Source organism: Balaenoptera physalus, assembly GCF_965194825.1.
Source record: "Balaenoptera physalus genome assembly, chromosome: 16".
Lineage (NCBI taxonomy): Eukaryota > Metazoa > Chordata > Mammalia > Artiodactyla > Balaenopteridae > Balaenoptera > Balaenoptera physalus.
This window is the reverse complement of record NC_138898.1, coordinates 54,329,808-54,351,200: the sequence shown is the minus strand read 5'-3', so window position 1 is coordinate 54,351,200 and position 21,393 is coordinate 54,329,808. Positions and strand designations below refer to the sequence as shown.

The 21,393-nt window shown below is 43.7% G+C and overlaps 1 protein-coding gene across 2 annotated transcripts in view; it reads left to right on the top strand.

Moving 5' to 3' along the window:
• Positions 1 to 21,393, top strand: part of TRAP1 (TNF receptor associated protein 1) — a 53,998-nt gene that overhangs the window by 12,454 nt on the left and 20,151 nt on the right. For both annotated transcript variants that reach the window (XM_082428698.1, XM_082428699.1), the window contains exons 2-4: positions 16,502 to 16,666; positions 17,554 to 17,636; positions 18,827 to 18,967. In XM_082428698.1, the coding sequence (XP_082284824.1) occupies positions 16,502 to 16,666; positions 17,554 to 17,636; positions 18,827 to 18,967 (389 nt within the window). The remainder of the gene's footprint in view (positions 1 to 16,501; positions 16,667 to 17,553; positions 17,637 to 18,826; positions 18,968 to 21,393) is intronic.

Sequence of the window (21,393 nt, the reverse complement as noted above, 5' to 3'; positions counted from 1 at the left end):
GACTTTTTCAGAGTGGGTCTGGATTTACATTCCACCAACTCTGTGAGAGTTGCCGCTGTGCTGTATCCTCACTGACACTTGGGATTTTCAGACGTTTTTAAATGTTTGTCAATTTGATGGTTACAAAATGATGTTTCAGTTGTGATTTTAATTGATTGCTGATAAAGTTTTTTCCATGGTTTATTGGTCATGTTTCTTTTTCTGTGAAATGCTATTTATGTTTTCTTTGCCCCAATTTTTTCTTCTTGATTCATTGACCTTATTATGTATTTTTTTCTTTTTAAAATTTATTTATTTATTTATTTGTTTATTTAATTTTTGGCTGCGTTGGGTCTTCGTTGCTGCACGCGGGCTTCTCTAGTTCTGGTGAGCAGGGATTACTCTTCATTGTGGTGTGCGGGCTTCCCATTGTGGTTGCTTCTCTTGTTGCAGAGCACGGGCTCTAGGCGCACGGGCTCAGTAGTTGTGGCATGTGGGCTCAGCAGTTGTGGCTCACGGGCTCTAGAGCGCAGGCTCAGTAGTTGTGGCGCACGGGCTTAGTTGCTCCGCGGCATGTGGGATCTTCCCGGACTAGGGCTTGAACCTGTGTCCCCTGCATTGGCAGGCGGATTCTTAACCATTGCGCCACCAGGAAAGTCCCTTATTATGTACTTTTGTATGTATTTTTTATGGGTGCTAATCTTTCATCAGTTAACCTTTTGTCAATTAATTACTGCAAATCTGTTCTCCTAGTTTGTGGCTCACCATTTCACTCTCGGCTTGGTGTCTGTTTGGGGGGAGGGGTGAAGTGTTTTGTTTGTTTGTTTTGATGAACAGAAGTTCTTAATTTTAATTTCATCACATACCAGTCTTTTCCTTTGTGAATTACCTCAGGGTTCTGCAAACTTAAGACCCATGGGTCAAGCCAGACTTACTGCCTTTTTTTTTTTTTTTTTGGCCGCACCACGCGGCTTGTGGGATCTTTAGTTCCCCAACCAGGAATTGAACCCGGGCCATTGGCAGTGAGAGCGCAGAGTCCTAACCACTGGACCGCCAGGGAATTCCCTCACTGCCTGTTTTTGTAAATAAAGTTTTATGGGAACATAGATATGCCCATTCTTTCATGTATTGTCTGTGATCACTTTCCTGCTGCAACAGCAGAGTTGAGCACCATGGCTCAAAAAACTGCAAATATTTACTGTCTGGCCGTTTACCCCAAGGTCATAAAGATCATCTACTTTTTCTATGAGAGTTGTTCCCTGACTCATTTCTACCAAATGAGAGTGGCAGCCTCTTCTTCGAAGCTTTCTGTCTTTGTTGGTGAACTTTCTCATGGGTTTCATTTTTCAGATTAGAAGAGAGTTGCAGACTGGCAGCCACAGACTAATTCCGGCTATAAAAAAATTTTGATTGGTCCAAACATATTTAAAAGTAATTGCAGGACTTCCCTGGCAGCGCAGTGGTTAAGAATCTGCATGCCAATGCAGGGAAAACGGGTTCGAGCCCTGGTCCGGGAAGATCCCACATGCCGCGGAGCAACTAAGCCCACGAGCCGCAACTACTGAGCCCACATGCCACAACTACTGAGCCCATGCCCCTAGAGCCCGTGCTCCGCAACGAGAGAAGCCAGCACAATGAGAAGCCCGCGCACCACAATGAAGAGTAGCCCCCGCTTGCCGCAGCTAGAGAAAGCCTGCACACAGCAATGAAGACCCAATGCAGCCAAAAATAAATAAATAAATAAATTAATTAAAAAAGAAAAAAGGGGGGACTTCCCTGGTGGTGCAGTGGTTAAGAATCTGCCTGCCAGTGCAGGGGACATGGGTTTGAACCCTGGTCTGAGAAGATCCCACATGCTGCGGAGCAGCTAAGCCTGTGCGCCACAACTACTGAGCCTACGTGCCACAACTACTGAAGCGTACGCGCTTAGAGACCATGCTCCGCAACAAGAGAAGCCACTGCAATGAGAAGCCTGTACACTGCAACAAAGAGTAGACCCCGCTCGCCACAACTAGAGAAAGCCATGCGCAGCAACGAAGACCCAATGCAGCAAAAAAAAAAAAAAAAAGAGTAATTGCAAGCATTTGAAGTCAGATTTGACATAAATATTTGAGTTTCTTATTTCTTTTGAAAAATTAAAAGTTCTGAGAATCTTGGCCTGCATTCCACAGTGGTGACAATCTCTTAGAATATTGTAGCATCTGCTTCCTCCTCCTGCAGGTGGGCTGGCCCTCTACAGGTTGTTGTAGTACCCATGCTGTCAACTACTCCTTCATTCCAAGCCTGTTCGTACCATTTCTTTTGCTGCTGTTATTTTTTTGTACTGTATAGTTAATTATATTGATTGACTGTCTACAGGCCTACTTTACTTTATAGTGCTTTGCTTCATTGCACTTTGCAGATATTGCTTTTCTTTACAAATTGAAGGTTTGTGGCCACCCTGCCTTGAGCAAGCATATCAGCACCATTTTACCAGCAGCATCTGGTCACTTCCTGTCTCTGTGTCTCCCAGTATTTCAAACCTTTTCATTATTATTATATTTGTTATGGTGATCTTTGATCAGTGATCTTTGATGTTGCTCTTGTAATTGTTTTGGGGCACCATAAACCACACCCATATAAGGTGGCAGACTTATTTGATCAGTGTTGTGTGTTCCACCGACCGGCCATTCCCCCATCCCTCTCCCTCTCGGGCCTCCCTATTCCCTGAGACATAACAATTTTGAAATTAGCCCAATTAATAAACCTGCAATGACCTCTAAATGTTCAAGTGAAAGGAAGAGTCGCATGTCTCTCACTTTAAATCAAAAGCTAGAAATGATTAAGCTTAGTGAGGAAAGCATGTCCAGAGCCAAGACAGGCCGAAAGCTAGGCCACTTGTGCCAGTTGGCCAAGTTGTGAATGCAAAGGAGAAGTTCTTATGGGAAGTCAAAAGTGCTCTTCCAGTGAACACATGAGTGAAGAGGAAGCAAAACAGCCTGATTGCTGATATGGAGACAGTTTTAGTGGTCTGGATAGAAGATCTAACCAGCCACAACATTCCTGTAAGCCAAAAGCCTAATCCAGAGGAAGACCCTACCTTTCTTCAGTTCTACGAAGGCTGAGAAGTGGGGAAGGCACAGAGGAAAAGTTTGAAGCTAGCAGAGGTTGATTCATGAGGTTGAAGGAAAGAAGCTGTCTCCATGACATCCAAGTGCAAGGTGAAGCAGCAAGTTACCCAGAAGATCTAGCCAAGATCATTCATGAAGGTGGCCATACTAAACAACAGATTTTCAGTGTAAATGAAACAGCCTTCTATTGGAAGATGCCATCTGGGACTTTGATAGCTAGAGAGGAGAAGTCAATGCCTGGCTTCAAAATGTCAAAGGACAGGATGATTCTCTTGTTAGGGGCTAATGCAGCTGGTGACTTTAAAATGAAGCCAGTGCTATCCTAGGGCCCTTAAGAATTATGCTAAATCTGCTCTGCCTGTGCTATATAAATGGAACAACAAAGCCTGGATGGTAACACATCTGTTTACAGCATGGGTTTTTTTAATATATAAGTTTTTTATTTATTTATTTTTGGGTGCGTTGGGTCTTTGTTGCTGCACATGGGCTTTCTCTAGTTGCGGCGAGCAGGGACTACTCTTCGTTGCAGCATGTGGGCTTCTCATTGCGGTGGCTTCTCGTTGCAGAGCATGGGCTCTAGGTGCATGGGCTTCAGTAGTTGTGGCACGCAGGCTCAGTAGTTGTGGCTCACAGGCTCTAGAGCTCAGGCTCAGTAGTTGTGGCACACGGGCTTAGTTGTTCCACGGCACGTGGGATCTTCCCAGACCAGGGATCGAACCCGTGTCCCCTGCATTGGCAGGCGGATTTTTAACCACTGCACCACCAGGGAAGTCCCAAGCATGGTTTACTGAATATTTTAAGCCTGCTGTTGAAACCTGCTTGAGGGAAAAAAAAGATTAAAAATATTACTGTTCATTGATAATGCACCTGGTCACCCAAGAGCTCTGATGGAGACCTACAGTGAGATTAATGTTTTTATGCCTGCTAACACACCATCCATTTGCAGCCCATGGATCAAGGAATAATTTTGACTTTCAAGTCTTTTAATTTAAGAAGTACATTTTGTAAGGCTGTAGCTGCCATAGATAGTGATTCCTCTGATGGATATGGGCAAAGTAAATTGAAAACCTTCTGGAAAGGATTCACCATTCTAGATGCCATTAAGAACATTGATGATTCATGGGAAGAGGTCAAAGTATCAACATTAACAGAAGTTTGGAGAAAGTTGATTCCAACCCTCATCAATGACTTTGAAGGGTTCAGGACTTCAGTGGAGAAAGTAATTGCAGATGTGGTAGAAATAGCAAGAAAACCAGAATTAGAATTGGAGCCTGAAGTTGTGACTGAATTGCCGAAATCTCATGATAAAACTTTTAACGGGGCTTTCCCGGTGGCGCAGTGGTTGAGAATCGCCTGCCAATGCAGGAGACACGGGTTCGAGCCCTGGTCCAGGAAGATCCCACATGCCGTGGAGCAACTAAGCCCGTGCGCCACAACTATTGAGCCTGCACTCTAGAGCCCACGAGCCACAACTACTGAGTCCGCGTGCCACAACTACTGAAGCCCACGTGCCTAGAGCCCATGCTCTGCAACAAGAGAAGCCACCGCAATGAGAAGCCCGTGCACCGCAACAAAGAGTAGCCCCCGCTTGCCGCAGCTAGAGAAAGCCTGTGCGCAGCAATGAAGACCCAACGCAGCCAAAAATAAATAAATTAAATAAATACATTTATTAAAAAAAAAAAAACTTTTAACGAATGAGGAGTTGCTTCTTATGGATGAGCAAAGAAAGTGGTGTTTTCAGATGGAATCTACCCTGTTGCAGATTGCTGAAATACAACAAAGAATTTAGAATATTACATAAACTCGGTTGATAAAGCAGTGGCTGGGTTTGAGAGAATTGACTCTTGTTTTGAAAGTTCTGCTGTGGGTAAAATGCTATCAAATAGCATTGCATGCTACAGAGAAACCTTTGTGAAAGGAAGAGATTGATGTTGCAGACTTCATCATTGTCTTATTTTAAGAAATTGCTGCAGGTAGTCCAACTTTCAGAAACCACCACCTTTATCAGTCAGCAGCCACCAACATCAGGGCAAGACGCTCCACCAGCAAAGAGATTATGACTTGTTGAAGTCTCAGATGATGGTTAGCATTTTTTAGCAATAAAGTATTTTTGAATTGAGGTGTATACATTGTTTTTTTAGACATAATGCTGTTGCACACTTAATACACTATGGTATCGTGTAAACATAACTTTTATATGCACTGGGAAACCAAAAAATTTGTGTGACTTTATTATTGTGGTACTCGCTTTATTGTCGTGGTCTGGAACTGAACCTGCAAAATCTCCAAGGTCTGCCTAGTGCTAAACTAGCCTTACATCCTTCAGATAAACCTGCTTGGTTGTGATGTAGTATCATTTTTATATATTAATGGATTTTACTTGCTAATATTTTATTAAGGACCTCCATGTCTGTGTCCATGATTGATATTGGTGTAGTATTTTTATTGTGTGTGCGTGATGTCTTTGTCAGCTTTTGATGTTAGGGTTGTGCTATCATCATAAAACTTGAATGGAAATAATTCCTTCTTTTTCTATTTTCTGAAACTGTGTAAGATTGATGTTACTTCTTCCTCATGTGATTGATAGAATTCAGTAGAAATTCTGGGCCTGGAATTTTATTACAGAAATACTTTTGCAAATAAATTCAATTTCTTTATTACATATAAAGCAATCCAAACTTTCTGTTTCATCTGTCACTTTGGATAATTTTTTTCAAGGAATTTGTCCATTTCATATAAGTTGTCAAATTTCTTGGCATAAATTTGTTCATAATGTTTCCCTATTATTTATTTATTTTTGGCTGCGTTCGCTCTTCGTTGTGGCGCACAGCCTTTCTCTACTTGCGGTGAGCGGGGGCCACTCTTCGTTGCAGTGTATGGGCTTCTCATTGCAGTGGCCTCTTGTTTCAGAGCACGGGCTGTAGGCGCACGGGCTTCAGTAGTTGTGGCTCGTCGGCTCAGCAGTTGTGGCTCGCGGGCTCTAGAGTGCAGACTCAGTAGTTGTGGCACACGGGCTTAGTTGCTCCGCAGCATGTGGGATCTTCCCGGGCCAGGGATTGAACCCATGTCCCCTGCATTGGCAGGCGGATTCTTAACCACTGTGCCACCAGGGAAGTCCTCTCTGGTAATACTTTTTATTTTGCAGTGTGCTTTGTCTGATCTAATCTTGTCCTGCCAGCCTTTTTATGTGGCATATCTTTTTCCATTCATTTACTTTCAGTGTATCTGTGCTTTTATATTTAAATTGATTGTTTTGTAGACAGCATATAATTAGGTCTTGCTTTATCAATTCTGACAGTCTTTGCCTTTATAATCAAAGTGTTTAGTCCATTGACCTAAAATGTAATTATTGATATAGTCAGATTTATCTCTACCGTTATGTTACTTGTCCCCTCTCATTTTTCCCTGTCTTCTAGCTTTCTTGTATTCTTTTGGATCAAGTAAACATTTTTTAGAATGCCATTTTAGTTTACTAATGCTTTTTTAGCTATACCTCTTTGCATCATTTTTTATTGGTTACTCTGGAGAGTGTAATGTTCATCCTTAACTTTTCATAGTCTGTTTAGAATTAGTATTGTAATATACCATGTAAACTGTAAAAGCCTTGCAACTATATAGGTGCATTTACTCCCTCCACCCCATCCTTTATGTTACATTTGTCATATGTATCGCCTGTACATATGTTGTAAACCCCACAAGATAATGTTTTAATTAATGGTTTAAATTGCTGTATATATTTTAAGGAAATTAAAGAAAAATTCTTTTGTGTTTACCTAGGTTATCATTTCTGATGCTCTGCATTCCTTTTTGAAGATCCAAGTTTCCATTTCATATCATTTACTCTCAGCCTGAAGAACTGTAGCATTTCTTTTAGTGCAGGTCTGCTGTTTAATACTTAAGATGTTGTACCATTGTCTTTCAGCCTCCATTATTTCTGATGAAAAGTTAGCTGTCATTCAAGTTATTGTTCCCGCATGTAATGTGTTGTTTTTCTCTGGTTGCTTCCAAGATTTTCTCTTTTTATTTGGTTTTCAGCAGTTTGATTATGATGTGCCTAGGTGTTTTTCTTTGATATTATCTTACTAGTGGTTCATCGAACTTTTGACTCTGTAAATATGTCTTTGACCAACTTTGGGGGAATTTTCCAGTTATTATTTCTTCAAATGTTTTTTCTGCCCTATTCTCTTTCTCCGCTCCTTCTGGGACTCCAATTACATGTATGTTAAACTTACTTCTGTTGTCCCACATATATCTGAGACCCTGTTCATTTGTTTTTAATCTGTTTCACATTGAATAATTTCTATCAATTTATTTTGAAGTCCATAGACTCCTCTGTTGTCTCCATTTGGTTTTTAAGCCTTCTAGTTAATTTGTTAGTTTCAGACATGGTTTTTTTTTTTTTAACATCTTTATTGGAGTATAATTGCTTTACAGTGGTGTGTTAGTTTCTGCTGTATAACAAAGTGAATCAGCTATATGTGTACATATACCCCAATATCTCCTCCCTCTTGCGTCTCCCTCCCACTCTCCCTATCCCACCCCTCTAGGTGGACACAAAGCACCGAGCTGATCTCCCTGTGCTACACGGCTGCTTCCCACTAGCTGTCTATTTTACATTTGGTAGTGTATATATGTCCATGCCACTCTCTCACTTCGTCCCAGCTTACCCTTCCCCCTCCCCGTGTCCTCAAGTCCATCTTCTATGTCTGTGTCTTTATTCCTGTCCTGCCCCTAGGTTCTTCAGAACCTTTTTTTTTTTTTAGATTCCATATATATGTGTTAGCGTACGGTATTTGTTTTTCTCTTTCTGACTTACTTCACTCTGTATGACAGTCTCTAGGTCCATCCACCTCACTACAAATAACTCAGTTTCATTTCTTTTTATGGCTGAGTAATATTCCATTGTATATATGTGCCACATCTTCTTTATCCATTCATCTGTCGATGGACACTTAGGTTGCTTCCATGTCTTGGCTATTGTAAATAGAGCTGCAATGAACATTGTGGTACATGACTCTTTTTGAATTACGGATTTCTGAGGGTATATGCCCAGTACAGACATGGTATTTTCTGTATCTAGGATTTCCACTTGGTTCTTCTATTATAGTTTATGTCTCTGAGATTTCTCATCTTTTATTTTGAGCATATTTTACTTTATGTCATATAGTATTGTTATAATGGCTGTTTGAAGACCCTTGTCTTCTGATACCAACATCTGGATCTTCTTGGCACCAGTCTCCATTGAGTGACACTTCTCTTTAGCAGGGGTTGCATTTTCCTGATTCTCTGTATATTGAGTAACTTTTTATTGCATATTGGACATTGTGGATGTTGCCTTGTGGAATCTCTGGATTCTGTTATATTCCTCTGAAGAGTAGTCACTGTTTTAAAGGTGGGTATTGACCTGGTTGGCCCCCATCTGCAAACACTTTCTCTTAGGCAGCAGTTTGACTTTTTTCCTTAACTGGGCTGCTTGCAGTTTGCCCCACATATGCATGGTTCAGGAGGTCAGCCAGAGACTTAGAAGAATTTATTCCCCAAATTGGGGGCTCCCTATCTCTGACTCACCTTTCTGGGATTTCCTCCCTTCACTTTTCATTTTCTGTGGTTTTCCAAATCTCTCCTCTGGTTCTGCAGGCCAGAAAAGTGCACATTGTGTGTGTTTTCTCTTAGAGTTTTAGCCACCCCTCATTGAACCCACCCTCATTCTGTGCTGTTCCCTCTTCCAGATATCTTCTCTCCAGAATCTGCCTGCTTTTGTTGATTCTCCAGAGCCTTCAGGTAGTCTTTTTGTTGTTGTTCCCGTGTTCATGGTTGTTATCAGGTTTGGTTGGTAGGATACACCTCAGCCATACAGGAAGTGGCACTCTATGTAATAAAGACAAAAAGTGAAATCGCTGTTATCCATATCACACTTGAGAAAATGGGAGATTGTCCATTTGGAATATGTAATTCCAGAGAAACAATCAGCATATTTCTAATTGCTTAAAATAATGTGTCTGTATCTAAGGTACATAACTTAGGATGCCATTATGAAGCAAAACCATAGTAAGAACTATGGCTGATATATAAGAAAGTTTTTTTTTTTTTTCTTAAGAAAACAAAGCAAAAGAACCTACCCATTGTGTTTTGACTCATGTACCTTCCTTAGCAGGCCCCTGTTGGCAGTTGCATTTTTAGTTTATGCTTACTAGTTAAAATGGCCTTGTGGATCACTACTGCCATCTGTTGGCTGATTGAATGGGCTTCTGGTTGAGTATAGCGATGTTTATGCTGATAAAAAGTTTCATGATTGTAAAAAAAAAAAAAAACTTCTGCATCAGATGCTTTGGCATACAGAGAAATATGTTTGTTCTTGCCTTCAGAGAGTTTTATGCTAAGAAATATAAGCTTGTTCCTGCCGTACTTTGGTGAGATGTTATATATTAAGAAAAATTAATAGTAGAAGAAATACCACAAGCTGGCTTGTAACAGCAGTTTTAATTTAGTAGCATGGAAAACAAGTGCTCTGAATTCATAGTAGGGAGAGATTATTGTGTACTGTGGTGGGGGGTGGGAAGGCCTGGTGGAAGAGAGGGCCTTACGCTGGATCCTGAAGCAGTTCAGGTGGAAAGAAGTTGCAGGTAGAGGAAGCAGCATGAGCACTGGCAGGTGTGTGTGTTGTCAAATTCAAACTATCAGTGCTTCCCATTCTGTGACCCCAAACCACCAAACAGATTAATACTAAGACATTGTAGCTTGACACTGAGGTTTGTGGTTTTTCCTTTAGGGTGTAGGGGGAACATGAGGACAGATACTGTGCAGATAGTGTGTTTGTATCTGGTTCAGGCAGACTTACTGCACTATTGGTTTATTCTTAAAATCACTGTAGAAAGTTCAGTTAACCTGAAATCAAATCTGCTCTTGATAGTGCTGTTGATTAATATAATCTTGGAATATAATGGAAAGTCTTAAAATTGTGGTTGAAAATATGGATTGCTTATTTTTTCCCTTTTCCCAACTCTGAGGACTTATATTATTTCCATCATAAACAACATATTAAATCCTTTCAAAAGTATTGTGAGTATTAAGTGGGGAAAAAAACAAAAGGAATAGGAAAAATAAGACATAGGAAAATTGTGTTTAATCTTGGAGCAAGGAAGTCCTTTACAAACAGAAGACTAATTTCCTTAATATAGAAAGAGTTCTTACAAATCAATAAGAAAAAAATTCAGTAGAAAATGATCAGAGGATATCAACAGTCCATTAACATAAAAGGAAATAGAAAATATTTTAAAATGTGGATAGATGCTCCATCTTGCTTATAATAAGAGAAATATAAATGAAAACTACAGTAAAATTTTTACCCGACTGATAAGCTAAGATCCAAAAGTTTTATAACATTACCATCTTGGCAAGAGTGTGGGGTGATTCACACTCTCATAATATTGCTGGTGGGAATGTAAACTGATAAGTTTCTGGAGGGTGAGTTGGCAGCGTTGACCACAGTTTAAATTGGACATAACCTTGGACCTGATGATTCCACTTCTCGATGTGTACTCAAATGTATACTTGTGCATAAATGAAATGACACATGTATAGGAATATTCCTTAGAGTCCTATTTTTTATTTTGAAATACTTTTTACTTTACAGAGATGTTATAAAAATAGTACTCAGTCTTCCCTTCCTCTTTCCTTAATTTCCCCTAATATTACTATCTTTGTGGCCATGGTATAATTATTGAAAACTGAAATAACAGTGACACAGTACTACTCGGTAATATGCTGGTCTTACCTGACTTTAGCTGGGTTTCCCATCCATGTCCTTTGCTGGCCCAGGATCCTCCATCCTGTACTTGTGTCTCTTCAGTTTGTGTTTGTCTTTCAGGACCTTGACACTTTCGTGTATATATATTTGGGTTTGTCTGGTGTTTTCTTATGATTAGATCGAGATGTGGTTTTGGCGAGAACACAACAGAAAACAGGCTGTGCCCTCTCACCCCACCAGGAGTTACAGGATGTGGACACATCTCATTCCTGATGATGGTGACTGCAGTCGCTTAGTTAAAGGTTATCTGCCACTTACTTCACTGTAAAGTACTGTTTCTCTCTTTGAAACCAAGAGGGGGGATTCTTTGTTCACCAGCTGACAGGCCCCCACCGTCATTATGTTGTTGCTCAGTTTGTCCTAGATTTTGCCACCGGGAGTGCCTTCCGCTCAGAGCCTGTGCCCTCTCGGTGCGTCCTGTCATCTGTGAGTCCTTCACTTTCTAGCACCACAGGTATTCTGGGCTCATCTGGTGTGTTCTCCAGTGGCGTCGATTCCTTTTATTGGAGAATGGTATTTACAAACCAAAGATCTGGGTGCCAGGGAGGGTGACCACACACCCCCGTCTGCCCAGGGTGAAGGCGTTTCCTGGGCTGTGGGACGTTGGGGTGGCAGGTCCAAGACGGGTGCTCTCCCTGGTGCCAGGTGTGCTCGCTGCTGCTCGGGGTCCCCGGACAGAGCCAGGAAGCATGCGTGCGCGCGCTGTCACACACGTGTACGCACCTCGGTGTTTATTTCTACACTGACACTGATGCCTCCATTTGCAGCACAGCAGGGTTCACCCTGGCCTCCCCCTGCCCTTTCCTGACTCCTTTCTCCTGACTTGAGTCACAATGTACTCACTTGCTTGATCTTAGTATATACACAGAGCAGTTTGAGAATTGCTACCACTTCTGCTACAGTAACAGTATGCTGTCCTTTTTGAGCCCAGCTTTACAATATACAGTTGACCCTTGAACAGTACAGTCTGAACTGTGAGGGTCCACTTATTTGCAGATTTTTTTCACTAAGTAGGTACTGCAGTACTACACAATTTGCAGTTGGTTGGAATCCACGGATGTGGATGTGCTTGTGTTGGAGGGCCAACTGCAGAGTTATACTTGGATTTTCAACTTCACGGGGGGCGGGGCGGAGGGTTCTGTGCCCCAACACCCCCGTTGTTCAAGGGTCACCTGTGCAAAGTACTGTTTTTTTTTTTTTTTTTTTTTCCCCAAATGCTGTTTTCTGAAGTCACTTAGGTTCTTTCAGGGCAGTTATGTTATTCATAATATAGTTGTGCACATTTGTTACTGTTTGTATTTAGTTTTATGTTCTCCACACACCCTGGTTGCTCTTAACTATTTACTTTTTGGGTATGTGAAACGTTACCATGGTTCTAAGAGTCAGAGGGAAAAGGGATACTCAGAAATGCACGTTCTCCTCAGCTCTGCTACACCATTCCCAACCTTCTTTCTCCATTCTGTTCCCACACATCTGTTATGGGTTGAATCATGTGTCCCCCAAAAGATGCTGAAATTCTAACCCCCAGGACCTGTGAATGCGATCTTATTTGGAAATAGGGTCTTTGCAGAAGATCAAGTTAAGATGAGGTCGTTAGGGTGGGCCCTAATCCAATATGACTGTGTCCTTATAAAAAGGGGAAATCTGGACGCAGAGGCAGACACGAGCAGAGGGAAGACGATGTGAAGACACAGGGAGAAGGTGGTCATCTCTAAGCCAAAGAATGCCTGAGGCTCCCAAAGCTGGGAGAGAGGAATAGAACAGATTCTCCTTCACAGCCTCAGAAGGAACCAGCCCTGCCAACACTTAGATTTTGCACTTCTAGCCTCCAAAACTGTGAGATGATAAGTTTCTGTTGTTAAAGCTGCCCAGCCTGTGGTGCTTACAGCAGTCCCAGGAAATTAACAGCCCTTGTAACCAGTTTCTTATGGCTTAAATTGTGTGTCCCCAAAAGATACGTTCAAGCCCTCACCTGTGAATGTGACCTTATTTGGAAGTAGGGTCTTTGCAGGTATAATAAGATGAGGTCATATTGGATTAGAGTGAGCCCCAAATCCGGTATAACTGATGACCTTAAGAAGAGGGAAATTTGGACACAGAGGAGACACACATGGGGAAGAGAGAACCATGTGATGACAGAGGCAGAGACTGGAGTGAGGCAGCCCCAAGCCCAGGGCTGCTGGCAACACCAGAAGCCGGGAGAGAGGCGTGGACAGACTGTCCCTCAGAGCCTTCAGAAGGAATCAGCCCTGCCAACACCTCGGTTTTCCACTTCTGGCCCCCAGAACCGTGAGAGATTAAGTTTCTGTGTTGTAAACCACCTTGTCTGTGGTACTTTGTTACGGCAGCCTTAGCAAACGAATATACAGTCTCATTAGTTTCTCATTTATCCTTCCTGTTTCTTTTGCACAAAAGAGTATCTCCTTTCTTCCATGAAGGGTAAGCATGCAATCAGTAGATAACTCTTTATCACTTTGGAGCATTATTTTTAACAGCACAGACTGGGAACAGTTTAAACATCCATCAGTTGAGCGCTAGTTGAATACTTATCCATTACAGTCGAATGTTATTTGTTCACTAGAAAGAATAAGCAGCTTTATATGTACTAAAACAGAGTGATCTCTGAGATGTGTGTTTTTGGTTTTTTTTTTTTTTAATATTTATTATTTATTTGGCCGTGCTGGGTCTTAGTTGTGGCATGCAGTTTCTATTTTAGTTGCGGTATGAGGGATATAGTTCCCAGACCAGGGATCGAACCCAGGCCCCCTGCATTGGGAGTGTGGAGTCTTAACCGCTGGACTGCCAGGGAAGTCCCTAAGATGTGTTGTTGATTAAAATATTTATACACAGAAGACTGGAAATAAAAAAGTGTGCCAGCCATAATCCAGTAGCCCCTTCCCCCCATGTGAGAGCAGGTTTAGAACAGTTAGTTCAAGAAGTCTGAAAATGAGAGGAGCCCTTTAGCCTCTGAATTGTTCTATTTTGTGTGATTTCTGGTTTCCTTTGGGGTAGGGATGGTTTACAGCTAACCATGAGGAAACGCAACCTGTTCTTTCCTGATGGCACTGAAAGGCAGATGGCGAGGAAAGGACCATGAGCAGAAGGGCAGGACAGGAAGTGGGGATAGGGGTCAGTTCAACAAATGTATGCAAGTGGAGCGGGTCAGGAGCCCTTCCTCCAGGGCATGGGACATCAGCAGGCCTGCTGGACTGGGGAGGAAGGAGGTGAGGTTCCGAAGGTTTGGGGTGTTGCTTAGTGGAGGGCCTGGAAGACCAGCCTGAAGCATTTGGAATTGATGAGGTTGCGTTCAGGAATAAGTCCTCAGAAATCATAAATAACAAGATGGAATTGGTGTCAGAAGAATAACATGTTGACATTTAAGGGATGGGTTGCAGGGAACAGTGCTGCAGGCAGGAAGACCTGCTCAAAGGCCTTGGACCGGGAGAGCTGGGGGAGGTCTGGGGGGAGAAGGATAAGTGCTCCGTGCATATCACTGTTGGAAGAAGACTCAGTATGATCCCCTCCTCCCCACTGTGTCCTTTCCTGAGGTCACGTGATAGGGAGTGGTTGCCGATGCAACATGGTAAGAGGAGTATTAGATGTAAGAATTTCTAAAGTGCTTTCAGCATCTTCGGGCTTATGTGGAGGCGTGGTCAGGAACACCACCAATCCGTGCTTACCGGGCTTTCTGCCCCTCTTCTTCTGGGGGACCTCCCCCATCACTCCGAATTCTGGTGGCCCAAACACTTTCACGTCCAGAGTAGTGCTCAGTCGAGAACTAGAATCCAGAATCCGTCCTGAGGCCCAACCCGGGTCTTGCATCCCTCAAACATCTCTCCTTTATCCCAGTCTCACTGATTTCATCCTGAAGTTCTACCGTACTTTGAAGCAGAGGGTTCCCAGCTTTTGTGGGGAACCTGTTTATGTCTCCGAATGTGGCCAGGAGTGCTGTCCCTGGGAGGGGAGGCAGCGTGGGGTTGCCCACAGTCCACTGGCATCGCTCGCCCTGCATCAGGGCACCAGCTGGGATCACAGCGACCCCAGCACCCCTGCCTGGCCTGGTGCAGACTGTTTGTTAAACCCTCTAACCAAATACCATTTAATTCCAGAAGAAATACTCCAGTTGTGGGTTTTTTGTTTTTGTTTTTGTTTTTGTTTTTAAGCTGTATGGATAAGGTGAACAATACAGTTAGGCCAGAGAATTAAATATCAATATTTAGATTGTTTGGAAATTGAATATTTTCTGAAATGGGGTAGTTTTAAAGGTATTCTGCATAGAGGTAAAGGCTAACATCGTGTTATTTATAAATCCAAGAATAAGCTTAAAGAAAAGGCAGATTTTTATACCTTGTAGGAATGTGGAAGTCAATATGTTGATTTTTAAACCTACAAGTTATTTCTGGACATTCTAAATCATTCCTTTCTGACTGTCACACGTATGTAGTTACATAACAGGCAGCTGCAGTTTGTTATGGCCTAGACTTTCACATGGAGTGTCTTGTATGTCTGACCTGTATCCTTGAAAACGTTGGGCCTTAAGTACCTACTGAACAATGCCAGTCCCTGGCGAGTGTCTTCAGGGACTGCTGGTGAGGACTAGCTCCATCCTGCCGGTTAGAGTGGAGGTATCTGCACGTGTTTCTTTTTTAATATTTATTTAAATTTATTTGGTTGCGCCGGGTTTTAGTTGTGGAAGGCGGCCTCCTTAGTTGTAGCATGTGAACTCTTAGTTGCAGCATTCATGTGGGATCTAGTTCCCTGAGCAGGGATCGAACCCTGGGCCCCCTGCATTGGGAGTGCAGAGTCTTAACCACTGCGCCACCAGGGACGTCCCTCTGCATGTGTTTCTGTAGCGTCTGTCAACCATACCAGGCTGGGGACAGCAGTGTCAAATGGAAGGGTTTTCCTTCTTCCCTTGCAGTGGTTTCTTGGTCCACTGTGCTGAACAGGAAGTTACAGAAAAGCAACTCAAGAGACATTGTGAATCCCCTTCCTGATTGCAAAGTAGAGGAGATCATTCCCTGGTTTGCAGTTTTTAAATACACTAATTTTAAAAACTCTGACAGTTTTGGACAAAAAAGGAAAGGAAAAGAATCAGTGAAGATTCTTTAGAAGATGATGAGACTGTTTGAGAACACCAACATTTTAAGATTTGTCTCCCTCTTAGGGGTATTTTTTCTCCCTTTATCCATGTTAGTTACACCGTAAGAAGACCGGCCAGCCTGTCGTTATTTCCGGCTCCGGGAGGGGCTGTGAGCACTGAGGCATGTGTGGGTTTGGTGGGTTTGTGCATGATCTCACTGGGGGACGTAAGTGGGAAGTGGTGTCAAAAGGCCCCTGCCCATTCCCGCAGTTCTGCCCCAAGTTCTCGTATGTTCTTGGTATTTGCCACGTGTGAGGATATGTTACCAGAACTACCTGCCAAAATACCAGCTAGCTGCACAGCGTTTGTCACTTCTGATTTCTCCTGGGTGACACTGGGTCTTTCGAGCAACAGCCTGCCTTAAAGAATTCCACGTTAGCATCTGCCAGACGTGAACAAATTAGGATATTCTGTTTCTGAAGTCTTACTAACTCTCATTCTTTCTCACATTTGTCTTTTCAGGAAAACCAGTTCTGTGTCCTTGGAGGCCCCCAGCCCAGTCCTGGAGTCCCAGGCAAAGCCTGGCTTCAAGCTCCCACGTTGGACGGCCGTTCAGCTCCCAGGCTGCTGAGGACCGGAAGGAGGAGCCCCTGCACTCCATCAGCAGCAGCTCGGAGACCGTGCAGGGTACTGTGTGTAGCTGCGTTTGGGTCCAGGAAGTCTTTGTTGGCTCGTTGCTGGCTCGTGAGGGGAAGCTTTTGAGTCAGAAGCAATGATTGATAGAGCCACCCACTCGCTTCAGACGAAGGAAGGTCTTGGTTGGAGGGAGGGTTCCCCAAAACAATGCCTCCTGCGTTTCCGGCTTCTCAGGAACTTCTGATTTCCATCCTGGCGTATCTTGCCCCCTCTGGTGGTCACCCGTGAGTTCGCATGGGGCCCCTTTAAAGTGGTGATTCATGGCACATCTGCTAATAATCATGGAAGCAGGACGTAAACTCAGTGTTGGCCCCGCCAGTGAAGGACTGCACTCTGGGTTGTCCTTCATTCCTGGCAAGTGTGGAAGGCAATCTCCAGAGCCAGTCCTGCAGTGGGTCCATTTCTGGCTTTCAAATGAGACGACAACAGAATATTTTATGTTTGGGTTAAGAGGAGAAGTGAGGTTTTCTTGTTATTTTGCTCTCTAAATGATCAATTTGGAAACCACTGTATTCAGGAATAGAATCCAGGGTCTTGTTGTTAGAGCCAGCTCGCCTCACGACTGGGTCAAGTGCCAGCCTCCACAGCCCCTGGAGGTAGCCCGACCTGAGGCCTGCGGGCTGCGGGGAGGGAGGCAGGTGAGGGCTTGTGCCCCTACGCCCCTTTCTGCGGGTAGAGGGAACCACTGGTTTGTTCCGCTCCCAAGACCTCCTGCCTGAGCCCCAGACACTTGGTTTCTTTCTTTCTTTTTTGTTCGCTGTTTTGAAACATGTTTAAAATTCCTTACCTTAAAGATTTTTTTGAATGTTTTACATAGCATATTCTTCCACGAAAAAATACATTAAACTTTATTGGTTGTGTCTGCGATTCATTACTAGGTTCTGTTTCCAAACATGAGTTCCAGGCTGAGACAAAGAAGCTTCTGGACATCGTTGCCCGTTCCTTGTACTCAGGAAAAGAGGTGCGGTACCTGCTAATCACTCCCGGCGCTAGCAAGGTTTCTTTTGGCGAGACTGTTTCTGTGCTCTTCTAGGGAGGTGCCAGCTAGTACATTAGCTGTGAAAGTGCATTACATTTGGACAGGTCCTGATCTTGGCTACCAGTGAGAGTATTTTTACCAAAATCTGTTGAGTTTTATGGATAACTATATGCAGGTGATTCTTTGAGCCGGATTGAACCTGGGGATTAATGAATTTTGCTGATAATTTAGAAGTCCCTCAAGTGTTGCCGTGGGGTCCTGCTGACGTCCATCTCTGTGGTGGTGTCGATGTGTGCTGAGGCCCTGGGTTCACGCCCCTCATCACCTGGCCTCGCCACCCGTGGCCTGTGGGGGTGTCGGGGCTGGAGGAGGAAGACCCCGGCCCAGTGTGGAGTAGAGCAGGGCGGAGCTGCCAAGGACCTTTTTGAGGAGATGAAGCTCAAAATGATGAAGCTCAGGGGTGACAGGCCATGGTGAACCATCGTTTCCATGCTCATTTTTGCTAAAATGCAAAGAATTTGAGAAGGGTAAAGCATAGCTTTCCAAAATGAAAGGACTTTCCAGGGAATATTTCCAGGTCTTGTCCTGTTAAATTCTATATTCAAGTGTCCCCGTGACATCCAGCTTCTGTTCTCTTGGGGTCAGTCACACCTCCTTCCCTCTCCCCATGTGCTGCGTCTAACTGTAAGTGGAAGGTCTGTCGCAGGTAAAGGGCTTTACGGACACGGGTTGGTAGTTGGGTCTGTGGCCCTTTTTTCTCCTGAACATGGTAGGTCTGGTTTGTGATTAGATTAAATGAAGTCAGTGAATCCTTCGTGGAGTAGAAAAAATATGTTTTGAGGATATTTTGACATCCCTGGGCAAGAGTTGAGAAAGAAGTTGTCTTACAGGGTCCTTGTTTGGAATTAACTTAACAGATCGACACCTAACTCCAGGTTTGATGTTGAGGAAGGAGCAGTAGAGTCAGAGTCGACATAAAGTTGGGTCACGGCAATGTGATCTAACGTCAATCATTCTGTGAGCTGCCCTGGAGAAACTGCCTTTGAGGAAAGCAGGACGTCTTTCTGGTTAAACAGTTCTGTGGCATTTCTCCCCCAGCCTGTACCAGTTGCTGCAGATGCTGCTAACCAAATAGGTCCTGCAGCGTTGGCATCTTCTTTCCATTTCCGTAGGTGTTCATACGGGAGCTGATCTCCAATGCTAGCGACGCCTTGGAAAAGCTGCGTCATAAGCTGGTGTCTGAAGGCCAGACGCTGCCAGAAATGGAGATTCACTTGCAGACTGACGCTGAGAAAGGCACCATCACGATCCAGGTACTTCATCCAAGTGTCCCGACGCGGGGCACGCCATCCTGCCTCCCGTGCTGGTGACCGCCAGGGCCTCTCCACCCACTGGGCTGGGTGACGGGCTGCCTTTTCGTCATGGCTCTAGGCTCCTAGTGACCTGCTGACCACCTTTACTGTTAATTTACTATAAAAACACTCATTCAATATAGAAAATTTAGAAAATACAGATAAGCAGAAGAGGAGACGCTTTATTTATTTATTGTTAAATTTTATTGAAGTATAGTTGATTTACAATGTGTTAATTTCTGCTGTACAATGAAGTGACTGTTATACATATATATTCTTTTTCATATTCTTTTCCATTCTGGTTTATCACAGGATATTAAATACAGTTCCTGTGCTATACAGCAGGACCTTGTTGTTTATCCATCCTATATATAATAGTTTGCATCTGCTAATCCCAAACTCCCACTCCATCCCTCCCCCTAACCCGCCCCGCAACCACAGGTCTGTTCCCTATGTCCATGATTCTGTTTCTGTTTTGTAGATAGGTTCATTTGTGTTGTATTTTATATCCACATGTAAGTGATATCATATAGTATTTGTCTCTCTCTTTCTGATTTAACTTCACTTAGTATGATAATCTCTAGGTCCATCCATGTTGCTACAGATGGCTTTATTTCATTATTTTTTTATGGCCGAGTAATATTCCATTGTATACACACCACATTTTTATCCATTCATCTGTCAGCGGACATTTAGGTTGTCTCCATGTTTTGGCTATTGTAAATAGTGCTGCTGTGAACATAGGGGCGCATGTATCTTTTCGAATTATAGTTTTGTCTGGGTAAGTGCCCAGGAGTGGGTTTGATGGATCACATGGCAACTCTAGTTTTCTGAGGGACCCCCATACTGTTTTTCATAGTGGCTGCACCAGTTTACATTCCCACCAACAGTGTAAGGGGGTTCCCTTTTCGAAGAGGAGAAAATTTAAAATCACCCCATCATTCAAAGATAAATACTGTTGACATTTTAGTATGTGTCTATTTAGGGTTTTGATCTATGCATTTGTCTACATATCTAAACAGATTTTTAAAAACTTTTTTGGCCATGCCACAAGGCCTGTGGGATCTTAGTTCCCTGACCAGGGATCGAACCCGCGCCCTTGGCAGTGAGAGCACAGAGTCCTAACCACTGGACTGCCGGGGAATTCCCTAAACAGATTTTTAAATGATATATTATTTTTTAATATACAGGTGACCCTGAATAACACTGGGGAGGTGGGGACAGGCCCTCCCCACAGTCAGAAATCCACATATAACTTCTAGTCTGCCCTCTGTATACCCGGTTCCTCCACATTTGCAGGTCTCCCTACGCAGTTCCTCTGTAACCACTGTTCCACATCCACGGATTCAACCGACTGTGGGTCGTGTGGTACTGTAGGTAGTACTTGCTATTGGAAAAAAATCTGTGAATATGTGGACCCGCACAGTTCAAATCCGTGTTATTCAAGGGTCAGCTGTAACTCTTCACATTTTTAAAAAAATTTATTTATTTAATTTATTTATTTTTGGCTGTGTTGGATCTTCGTCGCTGCACGCAGGCTTTCTCTAGTTGTGGCGAGTGGGGACTACTCTTCGTTGCGGTGCGCGGGCTTCTCATTGCGGAGCACAGGCTCTAGGCGCGCAGGCTTCAGTAGTTGCAGCACGCAGTAGTTGTGGCATGTGGGCTCAGTAGTTGTGCCTCGTGGGCTCTAGAGCGCAGGCTCAGTAGCTGTGGCACACGGGCTTCGTTGCTCTGCGGCATGTGGGATCTTCCCGGACCAGGGCTCGAACCCGTGTCCCCTGCGTTGGCAGGCGGATTCTCAACCACTGCACCACCAGGGAAGCCCCGCATTTTTAGCTATACTTATACTCTTGTGATGCATATTTCCCCATGTTATTGAATATTCTGTGGTACTATATTTTAATCACAGCCTGGTATTTGGATTAACAGTCTTACTTTAGATGCAGCAATAGTTTTGGCGGCTGTTGTAACCTTTGAGCAGTTTAAAGTCAAAGAGTTAGAAAGGCAGAAGTGGGGTTCATCAGGCAGTGGGCCTGAGGGCCACCACGTTCCTGAGACAGCTGCTCTAGGACCTGCTGGCTGGGATTATGGGGTGGCGGGGGGGTTGTGGGGCGTGCATCCTACGGGGTGGAGGGCCTGCCTCCGTGGACTCTGCCTCTTCCCAGCAGGCCTGGTTTTGCTTCTCAGAATTGCTGCTGGTGTCTGGTGCTCTCTTGTTCACTCCTTTGCTCTGCTCTGTGCATGTGTGTGCCTTGCTTGCGGCTGCTGTTTTTGTTTTTGTTTTTGTTTTAATAAATTTATTTATTTTATTTATTTGTATTTGGCTGCGTTGGGTCTTCGTTGCTGCGTGCAGGCTTTCTCTAGTTGCGGCGAGCGGGGGCAACTCT